The 16,694-nt window shown below is 52.4% G+C and overlaps 1 protein-coding gene across 1 annotated transcript; it reads left to right on the top strand.

Moving 5' to 3' along the window:
* Positions 1-7,469: 7,469 nt before the first annotated feature.
* Positions 7,470-16,503, top strand: LOC134010963 (cortexin-1). The gene is made up of 2 exons (XM_062450308.1): positions 7,470-7,599; positions 15,165-16,503. Exon 2 carries the CDS (start codon positions 16,232-16,234, stop codon positions 16,493-16,495), a length of 264 nt encoding a protein of 87 aa, XP_062306292.1. The 5' UTR covers positions 7,470-7,599; positions 15,165-16,231; the 3' UTR covers positions 16,496-16,503.
* The last annotated feature ends 191 nt before the right edge of the window (positions 16,504-16,694 follow it).

The following is a 16,694-nucleotide window of genomic DNA, read 5'->3' as shown; positions in this document are numbered from 1 at the left end:
ATGAGTTAAAGTGTTGTGGGCATCTTGTTTTCACCTGTCCCATCTCTGCCAGATCTACTGCTCCCTGGTGTCTGTGAGGGTTTTAGTTGGGTCCGAGGTCATTGGATGGTGGGGGGGGAGTTAAACTGATACCACAAGACCCTCTGACTTAAAAACTTTCTCTTATAAGTAGGTTCCTGGACTTAACCCCCCCCCCCCCACACACACACACACACACATTTCAAACTTTCCTGATCATGAAATTGACATCCAGAAGAACTATCTCAAGACATCACCTCCACAGACACACATAACCGTTTCGCAGTCAGACCAGAGGCACGCCCTGCCCCTCATAACCGCAGGTCTGCAGCTGCTCCGGAGATGGATGAGGGACGTTTGTTGCGAAAGCACGACCCAATGTACATCATACACATCTGTGATGGTTTTTAAAGTGCTCCGTGATCCGAAAAGGAATCAATGTTTTGATTGTTGTCTAGGGCTGTATTCTGTGTGTCATGCCCAGTGTGGGGGGGAAGACTGCTGTACCCAGGTGAATAAAAGATGTCTGAATACCAACCGGTTCCTCTCAGGTCTCCATGGGGGCTCCCAGGGTGGGTGAGTAGGGTGGGGACTCTGGCCTAGCGCTGTGTGATGTGAGAGGAGGATTGTGGGACTGTAGAGGAGTGTTAGGATAAGAGATAAGATAACACCTGATTAATCACCAGGCGAGGGAGGAAAGGGGAGTGTGGGAGAGAGGAGGAGGAGAGAGGAGTAGGCGTGAGGAGAGAGGAGGAGGGGTGAGACGAGAGGAGTGTGAGAGTGCTTGTCTCTCTGGCAGACAAGCAGTCCTCATCCTCCTGGATGACATCAGCAGCTCTCCTGAGAGCAGACAAGAACAGCGAGCCCAGAGGAGAAGGCCCCCACTGAGGGCAGGGAGTGTGTGTGCCTGTATAGAGCTACAACAGCGTACACTGTGTGTGTATGTGCTCCGGCATACAGTGATTGATTAGCCAGGTCTAGGTGGAAGGGGAAGCCCTCTCGTTGCTGGTGATTCATGCAGGCGCTCAGTATCAGGCTGCTGTAGGACTGTCAGCCATGATGGATGACCCCCTGCAGGGCTGCGGAGACTGCAGTCTCCCCCCTGCCTGCACCCTGCCTCCCCCCTGCCTGACTCCCTCCCCCTGCCTGCGTCCTTCCTGCCTCCCCCCTGCCTGCCTCCCCCTTCCTGCCTCCCCCCTGCCTGCCTCCCTCCTGCCTGCCTCCTGCCTGCCTCCCCTACCTGCCCCCCCAGAGATCAGACATCTTGCGGGTTTTGTTTGGGGATATTAGTTCTTCTTAAGAGGACATTCTTCCTCAAAGGTTATCCACTCATCTTTTCATAAAGTCTCTCTTATTGAGTGACAGTGCACTTTCCTCACCTGACGTCCTCAGCCCTCCTTCTCCCAGCCTTTCCCTGCCTCTCCCTGCCCCTCCATGCCTCTCCATGCCTCTCCCTGCCTCCTAAGACGAGACACAGAGCAAGAGAGAGACAGGGATGTTTGTTTTATGATTGATGATGACAGCGTTCTCAGAAAATGTTTATAATTACATGTGGCGTCCCTTCACCGAGGACAGATTTTGGGAACAATGTTTAACTTGAAAATTCATGCCAATTAATCATATTTAATTGAACTGAGAGAGAGAGAGAGAGAGAGAGAGAGAGAGAGAGAGAGAGAGATCAGACTAAAGTGAGCATCTTCATATTAGCATGAGAGAACCTCCAGAGGCTCAGCTCCCCAGGGCTGAGAAGCTGAGCCTCTGGACAGACCAGACCTCAGACCCCTAGATATCCCTCCTCACCTCACCTCCCCTCCTCACCCCCCTCCTCACTTCCCCTCCTCACTTCCCCTCCTCACCCCCCTCCTCACCTCCCCTCCTCACCCCCCTCCTCACCTCCCCTCCTCACCCCCGCTCCTCACCTCCGCTCCTCACTTCCCCTCCTCACCCCCCTCCTCACCTCCCCTCCTCACCCCCCTCCTCACCTCCCCTCCTCACGTCCCCTCCTCACCCCCCTCCTCACTTCCCCTCCTCACTTCCCCTCCTCACCCCCCTCCTCACCTCCCCTCCTCACCCCCCTCCTCACCTCCCCTCCTCACCCCCGCTCCTCACCTCCGCTCCTCACCCCCACTCCTCACCCCCCTCCTCACCCCCCCTCCTCCCCTCCTCACCCCCCTCCTCACCACCCCTCCTCACCCCCCCTCCTCCCCTCCTCACCCCCCTCCTCACCTCCTCTCCTCACCCCCGCTCCTCACCCCCGCTCCTCACCCCCCCTCCTCACCCCCCCTCCTCTCCTCACCTCCAGATTGAATCACCCAGACCCCTGAGGCAGGCGTAGGGACGGTCTAATTGGCAGGACAGATTCTTTATGAGAATCTGTGAGTGTTCCAAGGGAGACGATAACAATGACAAACACTGTTTCTATTGATCAGAGGGAGGGGAGGGGGACTGTGTCTGGGGGAGGAGAGGGGGGAGGGGGACTGTGTCTGGGGGAGGAGAGGGGGGAGGGGGACTGTGTCTGGGGGAGGGGAGGGGGACTGTGTCTGGGGGAGGGGGACTGTGTCTGGGTCCGGGCAGGGAGGGGGGCTGTTTGGAGGATGATGTCCTGCCTTCCTGGCTGGGTGTGGACGACTTCTGGAGAAGACCGAGAGCTCACTGTGTCTGGGTCCTGCTGAGGGCAGCAGCAGTTAATGAGATGTTCAACAGGGAACTGTCAGGCTGGGAGGACTGGAGATGATTTCTGCTTTCTAAGAAATTGACATTATTTAGCCAAACAAAAACACAAATGCAGTGTTTTTTTGTGTGTATGAGGGTGCATGTGTGTGTCTGTAAGTGTGTGTCTGTAAGTGTGTGTCTGTAAGTGTGTGTGTACGTAAGTGTGTGTGTGTGTACGTTGGGAAGTGACGGATGAAGCAGGAGCTGTCTCCCAGAATAAATAGCAGCATTAGTGTTCCTGCCGCGCGGAGGTGGGGGGCTTAGCGGAGGATGAAATGTGCAGGCAGGCAGCTGTGGAACCTGGGCTCTGTGTGATGGATGAAGGCTCGTTCTCGCTAAAGCATATTAAAGTCACATCACATGATGGATAGCAGACGTGAGAGTGGAAGGGAGGAGAGGAGAGGAGGGGTGGAGAGGAGGAGGGGTGGAGAGGAGAGAGGGAGGAGTAGGGGTGGAGAGGAGGAGGGGTGGAGAGGAGGAGGGGTGGAGAGGAGTAGGGGAGGAGAGGAGGAGGAGGGGTGGAGAGGAGGACGGGGTTTAAAATATTAAAAGAGAGGAAATTAAATTCCAGACAAAAATATCAAAATCAGCCCCACACACACGCGCACACACACGCGCACACACACGCGCACACACACGCGCACACACACGCGCACACACACGCGCACACACACGCTCGTCCTCGTCCCAGGCTTTACTGCAGAGTGATGAAGAGATGTTCATGTTTAATGGTCACCACCACACCCCGTTCTGGTAGTACAGTACCCTGCTGTAGATCTGTAGAGACTACAGGCACACACACACACACAGTCACACACACAAACAGTCATACACTCACACACACACACACAGGATATGGTCCAGACTGAGACCTGATCGATACATGTTTTCAGGCCCCAGATGAACCTCCTTTAATGATTCCAGTAGGCCAGGAGACTCCTCTGAACACGACCTTTAACTCCTCTGCATTCCTATTGGCTCAAGTGCTCCAGATTCAACCTTTCTGCGTTCCTATTGGTCCAGAGGTGTCTGCTGGCTCCTTCATCAGTAATGTTGTTCATCCCTAGTGTGTTCCAGGTCATAATCACAGTACTGCAGTAATCACACAGGACACACACACACTGGACACACACAGGACACACACACACACAGGACACACACACACACAGGACACACACACCCTGGGTGTAGCTCGGGCTCGGTGGTTAGAGCATTTTGGCTCTAACCACAGTCGCAGGTTTGTGTGTACACATGTTTATGCACATACATGTGTGTGTGTGTGCGTGCGTGCGTCACATGTGTATGTGTCTCCACCCCTCCTCTCCACCCCTCCTCCTCTCCACCCCTACTCCTCTCCACCCCTCCTCCTCTCCTCCCTCTCTCCCTCTCTCCACCCCTCCAGGAGGAGGGGTGGAGAGGGAGACCTGGAGTCAGGTGGCTGAGCGGTGAGGGAATCGGGCTAGTAATCCGAAGGTTGCCAGTTCGATTCCCGGTCATGACAACTGTCGTTGTGTCCTTGGGCAAGGCACTTCACCCTACTTGCCTCGGGGGGAATGTCCCTGTACTTACTGTAAGTCGCTCTGGATAAGAGCGTCTGCTAAATGACTAAATGTAAATGTATGTGTGTGTGTGCATGTGAGGTTGGTTTTCTCCAGTGGAACTCTGGGTAAAATAAATGGGGGGATGAGGATGGTGAAGTGATGTTGGCCGGCTAGCCAGCCCATGACATTCTCTCTCATTAATAGATTTATTAATTCTTTCATTAATTTATGAACACGATCAATCACTTTAAACGTTGGCAGAATGGGAATGCTAATCAAGAGCGGTATCTGAATCAGGCAGGCAACCATGAGACTGTTATCTGGACAAACTGTCCTCTCCTGTTTCATTTAACTCCCTTTCCATCTCTCTCTCTCTCTTTCCCTCCTCTCTTTCCTTATCCATCTATAATAGTTTACAGTAACAGCTAACTGCTAGCTGGACCAGATCTAGGTCTCATAGAGAGGTTTGTTTACATCTTGGTGAAAAATGAATTCTGATTCTAGATTTCATCAGTCTTTGCATTTAATTAAAAAATGAATTTAAAATACCCAATTTAATATAGCTTTTTATTAACATAATTAATCAAGCATAGGACATTATTATTGTGTCCTTCAAGTGGTGGAAGAGAGATCATGCATGTTTTCATGTTTCATACAGCGACGACCTCCACTAGGAGTTCATCTCAAATCTCTTCACAAGGTCACGCTCTCACCCACCCCTGACTTCCTGTCAAACATAACAGACTTCCTGTCCAAGATAACAGACTAGTTTAACGACCCCCCAAAACAGGCATGCATAATTAACCTGTCATGAATAACTCAAACTAGGCCCGCCCTGCTGGCCTCATTCTGCCAGTAAACATCCTCAGGGTCCCCCCCCCCTTACCCCCTCACCCTCCACCCACCCCTACCCCCCCAAGGTCACTGCCTGCCTGAATGTCTCCATCACTGGGCCATTAGCCACATCATCCCCTGTCCTGTTGGAATAGAGGGCCTGAATGATCTCTCAGCTGTATTGATCTGGGCTCGTCTATTAGCCCTGAAGAGGTGCAGGTTTGATCAGAAGCACCGACCCGCAGGTGTGGACAGTACTGTAGATCCCTCTGAGCTCTGAGCTTGATTGCTCGGGTCTAGTGTTCTGGAAACTGTAGATCTTGGGATCATGGATTTTGAGGTCACTGGTTTAGTCTGTTCAGTTCCATGTGCACACACATGAACTCTCCTGAACGTAAGTATACACACACACACACACCCATAGTTTCCTATTAGGTGCGGGGTAATTCTGCTGTACCGTGATGTCGTTCACACACACACACACACACACCAGCCGCACAGTAATTCTACTGTCCATTAACAGTGTTCACACACACACCAGCTCCACAGTAATTTAACTGTCCATTAATGGCATTTACACACACACACACACCAGCCCCACAGTAATTCTGCAGTCCATTAACGGTGTCCACACACACACACGTACACATACACACACGCACACACACACAGGCAGATAGCCCAGGGAGCCACTGGGGGGCAGTTCCATAGAAACACATAAGCTGATGATGCAGGAAGGGTCAGCCAGGAGAGAAGCTGGGATAGAGGCTAGGACCCTGTAGAGGCTGGGACCCTGTAGAGGCTGGGACCCTGTAGAGGCTGGGATCCTGTAGAGGCTGGGTACCTGTAGAGGTTGGGTACCTGTAAAGGCAGGGGTTGAGGCTGGGTAAGGGCTAGGGCTAGAGTTAAGGTTGAGGCTGGGGCTGAGGTTAAGGTTGAGGTCGGACAGGGGTTGAGGCTGGGGCTGATGTTAAGGTTGAGGCTGGGCAGGGGTTGGGGTTGAGGCTGGGCAGGGGTTGGGGTTGAGGCTGGGCAGGGGTTGGGGCTGGGGCTGGGGTTGGGGCTGGGGCTGGGGCTGGGGTTGGGGCTGGGGCTGGGTCCTAGCACCAGCCCACCACAGTGTGTTTTTGTGTGTTTATGCATCTTTTTTTCCATCTGTTGTTAAAATGATGAAACCCTCATACTGTGTGAGGAGAGACTGACCAGGAGGAGCCCTGAGCAGGCTGGAATGAGGAGAGACTGACCCAGAGGAGCCTTGAGGAGGCTGGAATGAGGAGAGACTGACCCGGAGGAGCCTTGAGGAGGCTGGAATGAGGAGAGACTGACCCAGAGGAGCCTTTAGGGGGGTTGAACAGGTTAACAAGGTTCTGGAGCAGAGACCACCAGGAGAGAACATGCTCCGTACCCACGACAACGCCTTCCACCCAGGGGGCCATGGCAACCACAGCCCTCACAACCCATTATCACTGCTATTGGTTGGACAAAGCCACCTGCCCACACACACATACACCCTGATGGACACACACACTCACACACACACACACACACACCATGCTGTTGGCTCCCTGAGAATATTGTTTTAATTAGATTTAACTAGGTGCATAATTGGTGGATATCTAGCATGGTCCTCATGGCTTGGAGTGGAGGGGTGAAGTGGTGGGGAAAAGAAGAATAGTCCTTTATCTCACGATATGAACATGTGAATATGAACACGTGAATATGAACACACACACATGCGTGTGAGAGCGTCTGTCCCATCCTGCTGTCTCTCCTCCCAGGGCAGCCAGGAGCAGAGATCAGCCTCGCCAGCCTCGCCCGGGGCCAGCCTCGCCCGGGGCCAGCCTCGCCCGGGGCCAGCCTCGCCCGGGGCCAGCCTCGCCCGGGGCCAGCCTCGCCCGGGGCCAGCCTCGCCCGGGGCCAGCCTCGCCCGGGGCCAGCCTCGCCCGGGGCCAGCCTCGCCTGGGGCCAGGACCAGGTGTGCGTGTGTGGAGAACCGAGGAGAACATGCCCAGATCCTCACAGAAACACCTGGGAGGTTCTAGAAGTTTAGCTGAGCACAGAGGAGCAGCAGACCTCCTCATACACACGACCCTTTCCACGCCTTCATTCAAGTTAGAAAAAATATATTTTTATGTTAAAGTATAAATGAATTTCCGAATGGACTGATATATTTCTAAAAGATACGTATTTGATGTAGCTTACATTACATTGATAAACTAACGATAGAATTGTTCAGATCTATTTACTTTTCTACTAACCGGCAGGTTTTAACAGGGTGTTTACGTTACAGTTTTGTATCATATTCTGATTGGACGCGCTCGTGAAGTGGGTGGAGGAGCATAGGCGCCTCGCGCACCAGCAGTCAGCGCAGATTTGAGCTGTTCGGAGCGCGCGCGCATCCGGAGACACGCAGCCGAGCAAAAGTTTGAAACCTGCTTGAAATGATATTCGACCTTCCACACAGATACCGATACTAAACACTCCACTGGTCCAGGTATGTACACAATTTTGAAACAATTTGTTTACCTTAACGTTAATAACCATGCCGCTCCGTGTAAAAGCAACGGTTTCCAAAGTTGACCAGCCACACGATACAGAACGCTGCCTGTATCAATTCGATTAGCTAGTTAATTAAAGTCAAGCTAATGTTGTACAGAAAGCAAATATGACATTCATTTAAATGTTGAGTTTAATTTTGTATTTTCTCAGTCGTTTAGTCTGTGTCAGTTTAGCCAAGAGACAATTAGCCAATCATCTAAGTTTCTTCAGAGTGCGACCACAGACGTTTCTATAGAACACATTCGTTTTTAATATTATTTGGTTTACTAGTTTTGCTTGCAACTTAATATCGGATGCCCGAAAAGTTTTTTAGTCCCAGACTCCTGGGCATCCATGTGGCACTATGGAGCACCTGTAGTTCAGCGGGAATGCACTCAGGAAGAAAATAATGACTCATGTGTCAAACGCTGTACAACACCACCGGGAACAGTAACGGCCAGCGAAACGCCGTTTGCCAAAACTGCTTACTTTGATTTATTCTGCACCTTGAAGCCCGTAGTTTTGCACCGTTAAGTCGGTGGACCAATGTGCCGTGAAATTATTTCCGACAAGGTGCGTTGCCTAGAAATTTGGGATGTTATTCTCTTTTGTTATAGGCAACCACAGATATCAGACAACCGACATCTAGTAACATGACCATAAACCCGACAAAAAAAGATTTCATGAAAATAACAAGGAACTCTCGTTTTAATAAATAACAACATAGGCCCATTTCTATTGGTGTTTCAACTTGAGTGAATCTTTCACGTAATCCCGAATGTAAAATAACCGGCGTTTTAAGCAGATATTCTATTCTTTAACTGATGTGAAGGGGATACCTGGAACAGGTGGGTATCTCTACTGATATGAGTGATGCACGGTGGTCTCTGTTACTGTAGAAGTGCTGCGGGGAGACAAATACCCCCTCTCGCTCTCTCTTTCCTCTCCACCTCTATCCCACCCTCCTCTCTCTCGCTCATCATCATCCCCATGGAACTTGCCACGAAAATCAGTGCCTTACAATATGGAGTGAGAGAGGGGGGATAGAGACACAATTACACAGAGAGAGAGAGAGAGAGAGAGAGAGAGGGGGGAGGAGGATGGAGGATGGAGAGCCAACTATGGAGAGCTTTGTCCTAATCATGTTGCATTGAATTTCCCGTGCTAATGAATTAGCAAGGCCTTGCTGTGTGTGACAGTAATGTGAGTGTGCTGTGTGTGTGTGTGCAGTGTGGTGGCTGTGTGTGTGTGTCAGTAATGTGAGTGTGCAGTGTGGTGGCTGTGTGTGTGTGTCAGTAATGTGAGTGTGCAGTGTGGTGGCTGTGCTGGTGCAGGTCTGTGTCTGAACACTTGTAAGGAGAGGAGAGACATGAGAAACACAAGACCAGGGAGATGAACTCTCATCAAGCACATCCACCTGTGTCAAACTGGTCTGACCACACTTCCTCTACCGGTGTTCCGTGTGTGTGTGTGTGTGTGTATGTGGGAGGGGTGTAGCTGTGTGTGGAATGGGTGCCTCTGTGTGGAGTGTGTGTGTGCGCCCTCTCTCAGCGCGTGCTGTTGTGGTTGATCAGTGAACAGGGGTCAGCTCGTCACGGGGCGTGGGCTGGGATTGGCTAACGAGGGTTTCCATTTCCTGCCCAAGGCCTCTCTTCAAATATTCATCCTCCCATAATGCAAAGCCATGTGATGACTGACACAGGGCCTCTTATCCCTGCTTCATCTCCCCCAGCAACGCTGCTAATCACAGGCTGACGGCCTCTAGTGTCTAATGTTTCTGAAGGTCTCTAGCCTCTACCTTCTACTGCCTCTAACCTCGACAATTTCTAGCCTCCAAATTCTCTGGTAGCCTCTACAGCCTCTAGTCTCTAGGAGGAGGAGGAGGAGGAGGAGGAGGAGGAGGAGGAGGGGGGGTGGAGGAGGAGGCGGAGGCAGACAGGGTTGTTGGACCAGAATCTGCTGACTGTGAGAATGGAGGTGTTGTTAAGCTGTCCTTTCTCTTTCATCACAAACTGTCTCTTCCTCTCCTCATCACCTCTCTCTTCCTCTCTTCATCACCTCTCTCTTCCTCCCCTCATCACCTCTCTCTTCCTTTCCTCATCACCTCTCTCTTCCTCTCCTCATCACCTCTCTCTTCCTCTCCTCATCACCTCTCTCTTCCTCTCCTCATCACCTCTCTCTTCTCTTGCGTGAGGGCTGGAACCACCCTCACGCACACACCTCCAGCACCCTAGCCGCCCCCCCCATACACACACACACCCCTCTAAAAGACCAGGGTTCAATACCCCCCTTTCTCCAGCCCAGCCACAGTATGATTACACCCCCCCCCCCCCCACACACACACACACACACACCTAATCAGGGAGTCAGATGGCTGAGTGGTGAGGGAGTCGGGCTAGTAATATGAAGGTTGCCAGTTCGATTCCCAGCCGTGCCAAATGACGTTGTGTCCTTGGGCAAGGCACTTAACCCTACTTGCTTCGAGGGGAATGTCCCTGTACTTACTGTAAGTCGCTCTGGATAAGAGCGTCTGCTAAATGACTAAGTGTAAGTGTAATCAGTTCTTTCCTGGCTGTGTGGATGTGGACAGTCAGCAGAGGGGACGGGTGGTTATTAACCTCCGTGTTCATCCCTCATTCAGACCTCATCCTTTCATCCTCAGGCGAGCTTCAGCGAGGTGGTCAGAGATTAGAAAATATGTCTCCTGTGAGCTATCTGCCTTCAGATCTCCCCTGTGTGCTCTTTTCCCCGTCCCTGACTGGGATGTATTGTGTTACTCGCTGCCTCTCTGTTCGCTAACCTTCCGGGTCTTTCCTTTGACGAGTGGAGGGAGCGGGGAGTTTGTGCTGACTCGGGGGGAGGGAAACAGGCCGACCGGCGCGCAGTGTGTGTGGAGTGTAAATATGTCCGCCCTGTCCTCACTGGCCGATGTCCTCACAACTCTCTCACACACACACACACACACACACACACACACACACACACACACACACACTGGAGGTTAGAGCTGTCTCTCTCTTTCGCTCTTTATTTTGCTCTCTCTCTTGATATCTCTCATTTTTCCCTTTCTCCCTCTGCCTCCTCTGGGGTCAGTATGATTGATGCTGTTTGGGTCCAGGTCCACCCAGGTCGCCCCCCCCTCCCCCAGGTCCTTCAGGTCAGTATTCTTCTTCTGTGGTGTCTCCTCGTCTCTGCAGCTCCGTCTCTGCTGAGCCCGCGAGTCTGTCAGCAGCCGAACTCCCTGGACAGACACACTCCCCTCTCTGTCAACAGCCCCGCCCTACACCCAAGCCCCCCCTGCCCCCCAACCCCTGCCGCCCCTACAACCCCACCCCCTGCCTCGACAAACTTTGTCAACATGCTCAGCAGAAAAGTGAATAACTTCCTCTCTCTCTTTCAGACTCTTTCTCTCACTCTTCACTTTTTTTCCTTCTCGGTCTCTCTGTCTTTCTCTGTCTCTCTCTCTCTCTCTCTCATGTGATACATAGACTGTGCTCGGCAGGATTAGTGTTTTGGTTTCATTAGAGGAAGGTTTAATTGCTGGATTGTATCTGTGATCCTGTAGAGTGACTGACAGTCAGGTTCATCAGGGCTGGCCAGGATTAGGCTGGGCGCTGCAGGGAAGGAATTTCTTGATTTATATTTTTAATCTCTGAGGTGTGTCTCTGGCATGGGAGTGCGACCTCACATTCTTTCTCCCGCTGTTTTACTTGTGAGTGCTTGTATATACTCTGTGTGTGTGCACGCAAGTATATTTACTGTGTGTGTGTGTGTAAGTATAAAAATAGAACTGCTTAGTGGCGTAGCTGCCTTTGGTATTAAAGGGTCTGTTTGTTTCGCCTTCCAAGATGACCTGGTCCGAGGCACCTTCATTAGCTGCCCACACTGCTGGCGACCCTCTGGCGTGATGAATGAAATCAAACAAACACCAAGCTATCTCCACCATCAAGGGGTCCCGTCAATACCCTGCAGTGATGGATGGCTCCAGCCCAATCTCCCAGGCCACCGTGACACAGTCCCTGTGCTCATGCATCCTCTCCCTTCGTTAGAGGAAAATATTCGCTTTTTGTCTGAGGCTGAGCCAGACTGGTAAATTGATCCTCTGGCCTTTTTTTCAATTCCACTCGATCTTTATAAGCACCCAGTTGGAAAGGGTAATTCAATTCCTAGCAGTCCTGGGAGAGCTGGGGGACATCTAGTCTTCTGGAGGGGGACCCATGTCTCTCTCTCTCTCCCTCCCCCTCTATCCTCTCCTCTCTGTTGTGTCTGCTGTAATGTGTTCTGGAGAAGAGCCTTATCAGTGGAGGGTAGGAGTGTGGTTGTGTGTGTGTGAGGCAGGACTGAGATGAAGACTGATACCTGTCTGAAGTGTGTGTTCACTGTAGCGACGTGAGGCAGTGTCCAGAAGGACTGGTGGAACGTGGGAGAGGGGGGAGGAGGAGAGGGGGGAGGAGGAGAGGGGGGAGGAGGAGAGGGGAGGAGGAGAGGGGGGAGGAGGAGAGGGGGAACGAGCAGGAAAATAAGCTGAGCAAACTGTTTGTCCTCCCTCGCATGCACGCACGCACACATTTCTGACCACCAGGGAGTGCTGGGAGGGTGCTGTTCTGTGTGTGTGTGTGTGTGTGTGTGTGAGACAGACAGACAGACAGACAATGTTACCTTCACAGTTTTGGAGAGAGAGCAGGCACCATGGAAACTAAACTTTTCAACTGGAAACACCTGTCTAGCCTGGAGGACTTACACACACACACACACACACACACACATTCTCTCTTCCTCCTCTGGGATCTGTAGGTCAGAGGGAGGTGAAGCCAAGATCAGCAGCAACTCAAACACGGTGAAACGACTTTGAACTTCAGAAATCAAAGGTTTTTCTCTGTGAGGTGGTTTGGGCAGTTCACTGGAACATGATTAGATGGATGCAGTGGCGAAAATCTGCTATCAACTTTGGGGGGGACAATTATATGACATTTTCTCAAGAGCAATTCCTGAGGGGGACACCAAAATGACTGCTGTAACACATAGCACATTAAAAAAGAGCCATTGTGTCCATAATCAGCAAAGCGCTTTCATTGCGTATTATTAAAATTACATAGTTATGTTTACAGTGATTTATTGGGGGGGACAAATCATATTTTTCCCAGGATGGGGGGGGTCGTGTCCCCCCTGGGGTTTCTGCCTATGGATGGATGTTTCCTCTCTGGGTGAATTCGATCTGATTGAACGGCAGCTAGCTAACCCTCTGTCTCTGTCCCACACACACACACACACACACACACACACACACACACACACACACACCCTGCAGCAGCACAGGAATGTCACAGCTTTACTGCGTGAGCGTTAGAGAGAACATTCATCGCTGAGACCAGTAACAGGAAGTTACACTCGATCGTTATCTGTCTTTATCCCTCTCCTCCGCCTCTCTCTTTCTCACAAAGTGTGTGTGTGTCTGTGTGTGAGAAAGAGGGACTCCCAGTGTATCGCACCTTGCCAACCTCTGTCTGCCTGTGTGTGTGTGTGTGTGTATGCTGTGTTGTAAAAGTGTGTGTGTGTGTTCTACAGAAGTGCCATCTGTCTCAGGCCCGTTGGCCCTGCCCTGGCTGCTGGACAGGCCACTGTTGCTAGGCAGCGCTCTCCCATGCGCTCCCGTCAGGGGAGACACATCACCTTGCAAAGTTATTACACTGTCCACCCTGGTACACACACACACACACCCTCAACCTCTGCTCTAATGTCTCGTGTTCCAGTGTTTCCCACAAGGGTTAGAGGCAGGTAGGTTTGGAGGCAGAGAGAGGCAGAGAGAGGCAGAGAGAGGCAGAGAGAGGCCGAGAGAGGCCGAGAGAGGCCGAGAGAGGCCGAGAGAGGCCGAGAGAGGCCGAGAGAGGCAGCCAGGCTCTGAGGCGCTTGTGATGAAGGGTCTCTTCTGACTCTGGAGAAACACAGCGAGATGAGAGGGAGCTGAATAAACAAGAGAAGGTGACAGAGGTGTAATTTGAAAAAAGAGAATAAAGAGACATAGTGAGGGGGAAAAGGGAGGTACAGCATAAATGAGAGAGAGGTGAATGAGAGACCGATTTATTGGTACATTCCCCAGTGGAATAGTGCCAATATTTGACCCAGAATTGAAGGTTGATACTTTAGGAATATTTCTGAAGGTTAGTCAACAATAGACGGCTGTCAAAACTGCTGATCTTTTCAGTGTTCCCATCTAGCTAATTACAGGTAGGGGAGAGGGAGATATACAGGTACAGCCAGACAACAATGTTGGGCAGAGGACAGGTAAAGGCAGCCAGCAGTCCTCACCCCTCTCAACTCCACTCAAGTTTTCACAGAGCTTCATCACAGCCCATTCATCCTCATGTCCTCTCCATCCTCCTCTCTCCATCCTCCTCTCTATCCTCCCCTCGTTCTCTCCATCCTTCTCTCCTCTCCCCAATTCTTCTCAACTCTACTCTCTTCATCTTCCACGTCCCATCTTCTATCCTCCTCTCCTTTCTCTCCGCTCCTCTTCCTGGTCATCAGGCCTGCACTATCCATCCCTCCTCCTCCGTCCTCCTCCTCCCAGCTCTCCCCCCTCCTCCTGGTCATCAGGCCTGCACTATCCATCCCTCCTCCTCCTTCCTCCCCCCCCCCTCCTCCCAGCTCTCCCCCCTCCTCCTGGTCATCAGGCCTGCACTATCCATCCCTCCTCCTCCTTCCTCCTCCCCCCCCTCCTCCCAGCTCTCCCCCCTCCTCCTGGTCATCAGGCCTGCACTATCCATCCCTCCTCCTCCTTCCTCCTCCCCCTCCTCCCAGCTCTCCGCTCCTCCTCCTGGTCATCAGGCCTGCACTATCCATCCCTCCTCCTCCTTCCTCCTCCCCCTCCTCCCAGCTCTCCGCTCCTCCTCCTGGTCATCAGGCCTGCACTATCCATCCCTCCTCCTCCTTCCTCCTCCCCCCCTCCTCCCAGCTCTCCCCCCTCCTCCTGGTCATCAGGTCAGTAGTCAGGATGTGATCTCGCCGCTCGTTTCATTTCTCTGGGACTGTGTCCGCTCACACTGAGAAGTGTTCCATTATTCATGAGGAGTTATATAATTCCTCCATGACTTATTCTTTCCCAGAGCGAGGGAGCAGGCATCTGAAAGGCCTCCCTAACGGATGAGTGTGCCTCGTGGAGTATCGGTGTTTATAGGCTTGTGTTCATTAGCGCTAATGTTGCTATAATACCTCGCTAACGACTCTGCTAAATGAGCCTAATCAGGAAGTGTCAGAGAGCCTAGATGCAGCCAGGAAATGGCAGGATGTCATTGTTAGTTATTGTGTGTGTTGGGTAATGGGGGAAGGGGGGAGGTTGTGGGTCAAACTAATGAAACAGGACCCCTCAAGTTCACATTTTTTCTCATAGATGGATTCCTCTCTCTCATTTTCTCTCTCTGTCTGTCTCTTGTGTGGTCTCCAGTAAGGTTCCTGTCCAGTAGCAGGCTGAGAGATGTTCGATGTGAAATTTCTGACTTAGTTTCATCTCTCATTTGCTTTCAGGGAGAAGACCAGAGGGCAAGAACCAGTCTGGACTGAAGAGCAACACACTGTTCTGCTGTCCCCTACCATTTGACATTTGACATTTACATTTAGCAGACGCTCTTATCCAGAGCGACTTACAGTAAGTACAGGGACATTCCCCCGAGGCAAGTAGGGTGAAGTGCCTTGCCCAAGGACACAACGTCATTTTGGCACAGCCGGGAATTGAACTGGCAACCTTCAGATTACGAGCCCGATTTCCTAACCGCTCAGCCACCTGACTCCCCTACCAGACAGACAGACAGGCAGGCGGGCGGGTGAGACGCTCCAGGTCTTATTTATCAGCCGGCCCTGTCTTTTCCACAGTCAACACTATTAATCCACTGGTATTCTGATCGGACTGGCCGTTCACTCTGATTTACTGTCCACGGTGCCACACACTCTCCCTGGTCTCGTCAGGTCCTCCCTGCTCTCTCCTGTGGCCTGGCTCATTAGCATACGACACACAGACTCCTGGGTAACGAAGTCCCATCTGCACCACTCCGCCCCCCGCTGACACGCCTGCTGTGGTCACCAGAGCCGGCCTGTGGCCACAAGCCCTGGCTGGTGCTGGTGCTATCTGGACACTGCACGCAGATCTGTGTTTGTGTGTGTGTGTGTGTGACGTGGTGCGACTGGGATAGACACACTCACCCAGTGACCAACGCCTGCAGGGCGATCACGGAGGACTAGGGTGTGAACAGACTGCTCTGTCTGAGTCTCAGGAGTGTGTGTGTGTTGGAGTGTGTGTGTTGGTCTAACACTTTGTCATAAGTCATCAGAACTGGACAATCTGGACCGGTTATTCAGAAACTGACCTAGATAGATCCACTTTCTGCTGTTCGGTCTGTTACCAAGTATTCCTGCCGCCCTCCTGCCCTGTCTCCCCCCAGACCGTCAGCCGTCCAATCGGTGTTCAGGTTCCCCCAGCCAACTGCCCAATCCGTGTGTGATTCTACCATCCTGTCACTCAGCCATCCTATCAGCATACAAGTCCCTACCCAACCATCCAATCAGCGTGCAGGTCCTGCCGTTGGCCCCCGTGGAGGATGAGCGATGCCCCCACCCTGGAGTACGAGCTGCTCTCCCCGGGAACCTCCCTGCCCGGGCCCCGGGGGGCCCCCTCCCTGGGGGGGGACGCGGAGCAGCACACGGCACTGGCCTTCGTGGGGCTCCTCATGCTGTTCCTGGTCTTCCTGCTTGTGAGGTGCTTCAGGATCCTGCTGGACCCCTACAGCCGTATGCCCTCCTCCTCCTGGAGCACCCACAAGGAGGGGCTGGAGAGGGGCCAGTTCGACTACGCGCTGGTGTAGGAGGGAGACGGGGGAGGGGTGAGGAGTGTGGAGGATCAGGGGTGAGGAGAGGAGGAGGATCAGGGGTGAGGAGAGGAGGAGGGTCAGGGGTGAGGAGAGGAGGAGGGTCAGGGGTGAGGAGAGAAGGAGGGTCAGGGGTGAGGAGAGGAGGAGGGTCAGGGGTGAGGAGAGGAGGAGGGTCAGGGGTGAGGAGAGGAGG

This window comes from Osmerus eperlanus, chromosome 24 (genome assembly GCF_963692335.1).
Source record: "Osmerus eperlanus chromosome 24, fOsmEpe2.1, whole genome shotgun sequence".
In the NCBI taxonomy this organism is placed as follows: Eukaryota; Metazoa; Chordata; class Actinopteri; order Osmeriformes; family Osmeridae; genus Osmerus; species Osmerus eperlanus.
The sequence above is the reverse complement of the archived record's forward strand: the minus strand, read 5'-3'. Positions and strand labels throughout refer to the sequence as shown.

What these genes read in the sequence shown, in the direction of transcription:
- LOC134010963 (XM_062450308.1), top strand. Translation starts at nt 16,232, where the DNA reads ATGAGCGATGCCCCCACCCTGGAGTACGAGCTGCTCTCCCCGGGAACC.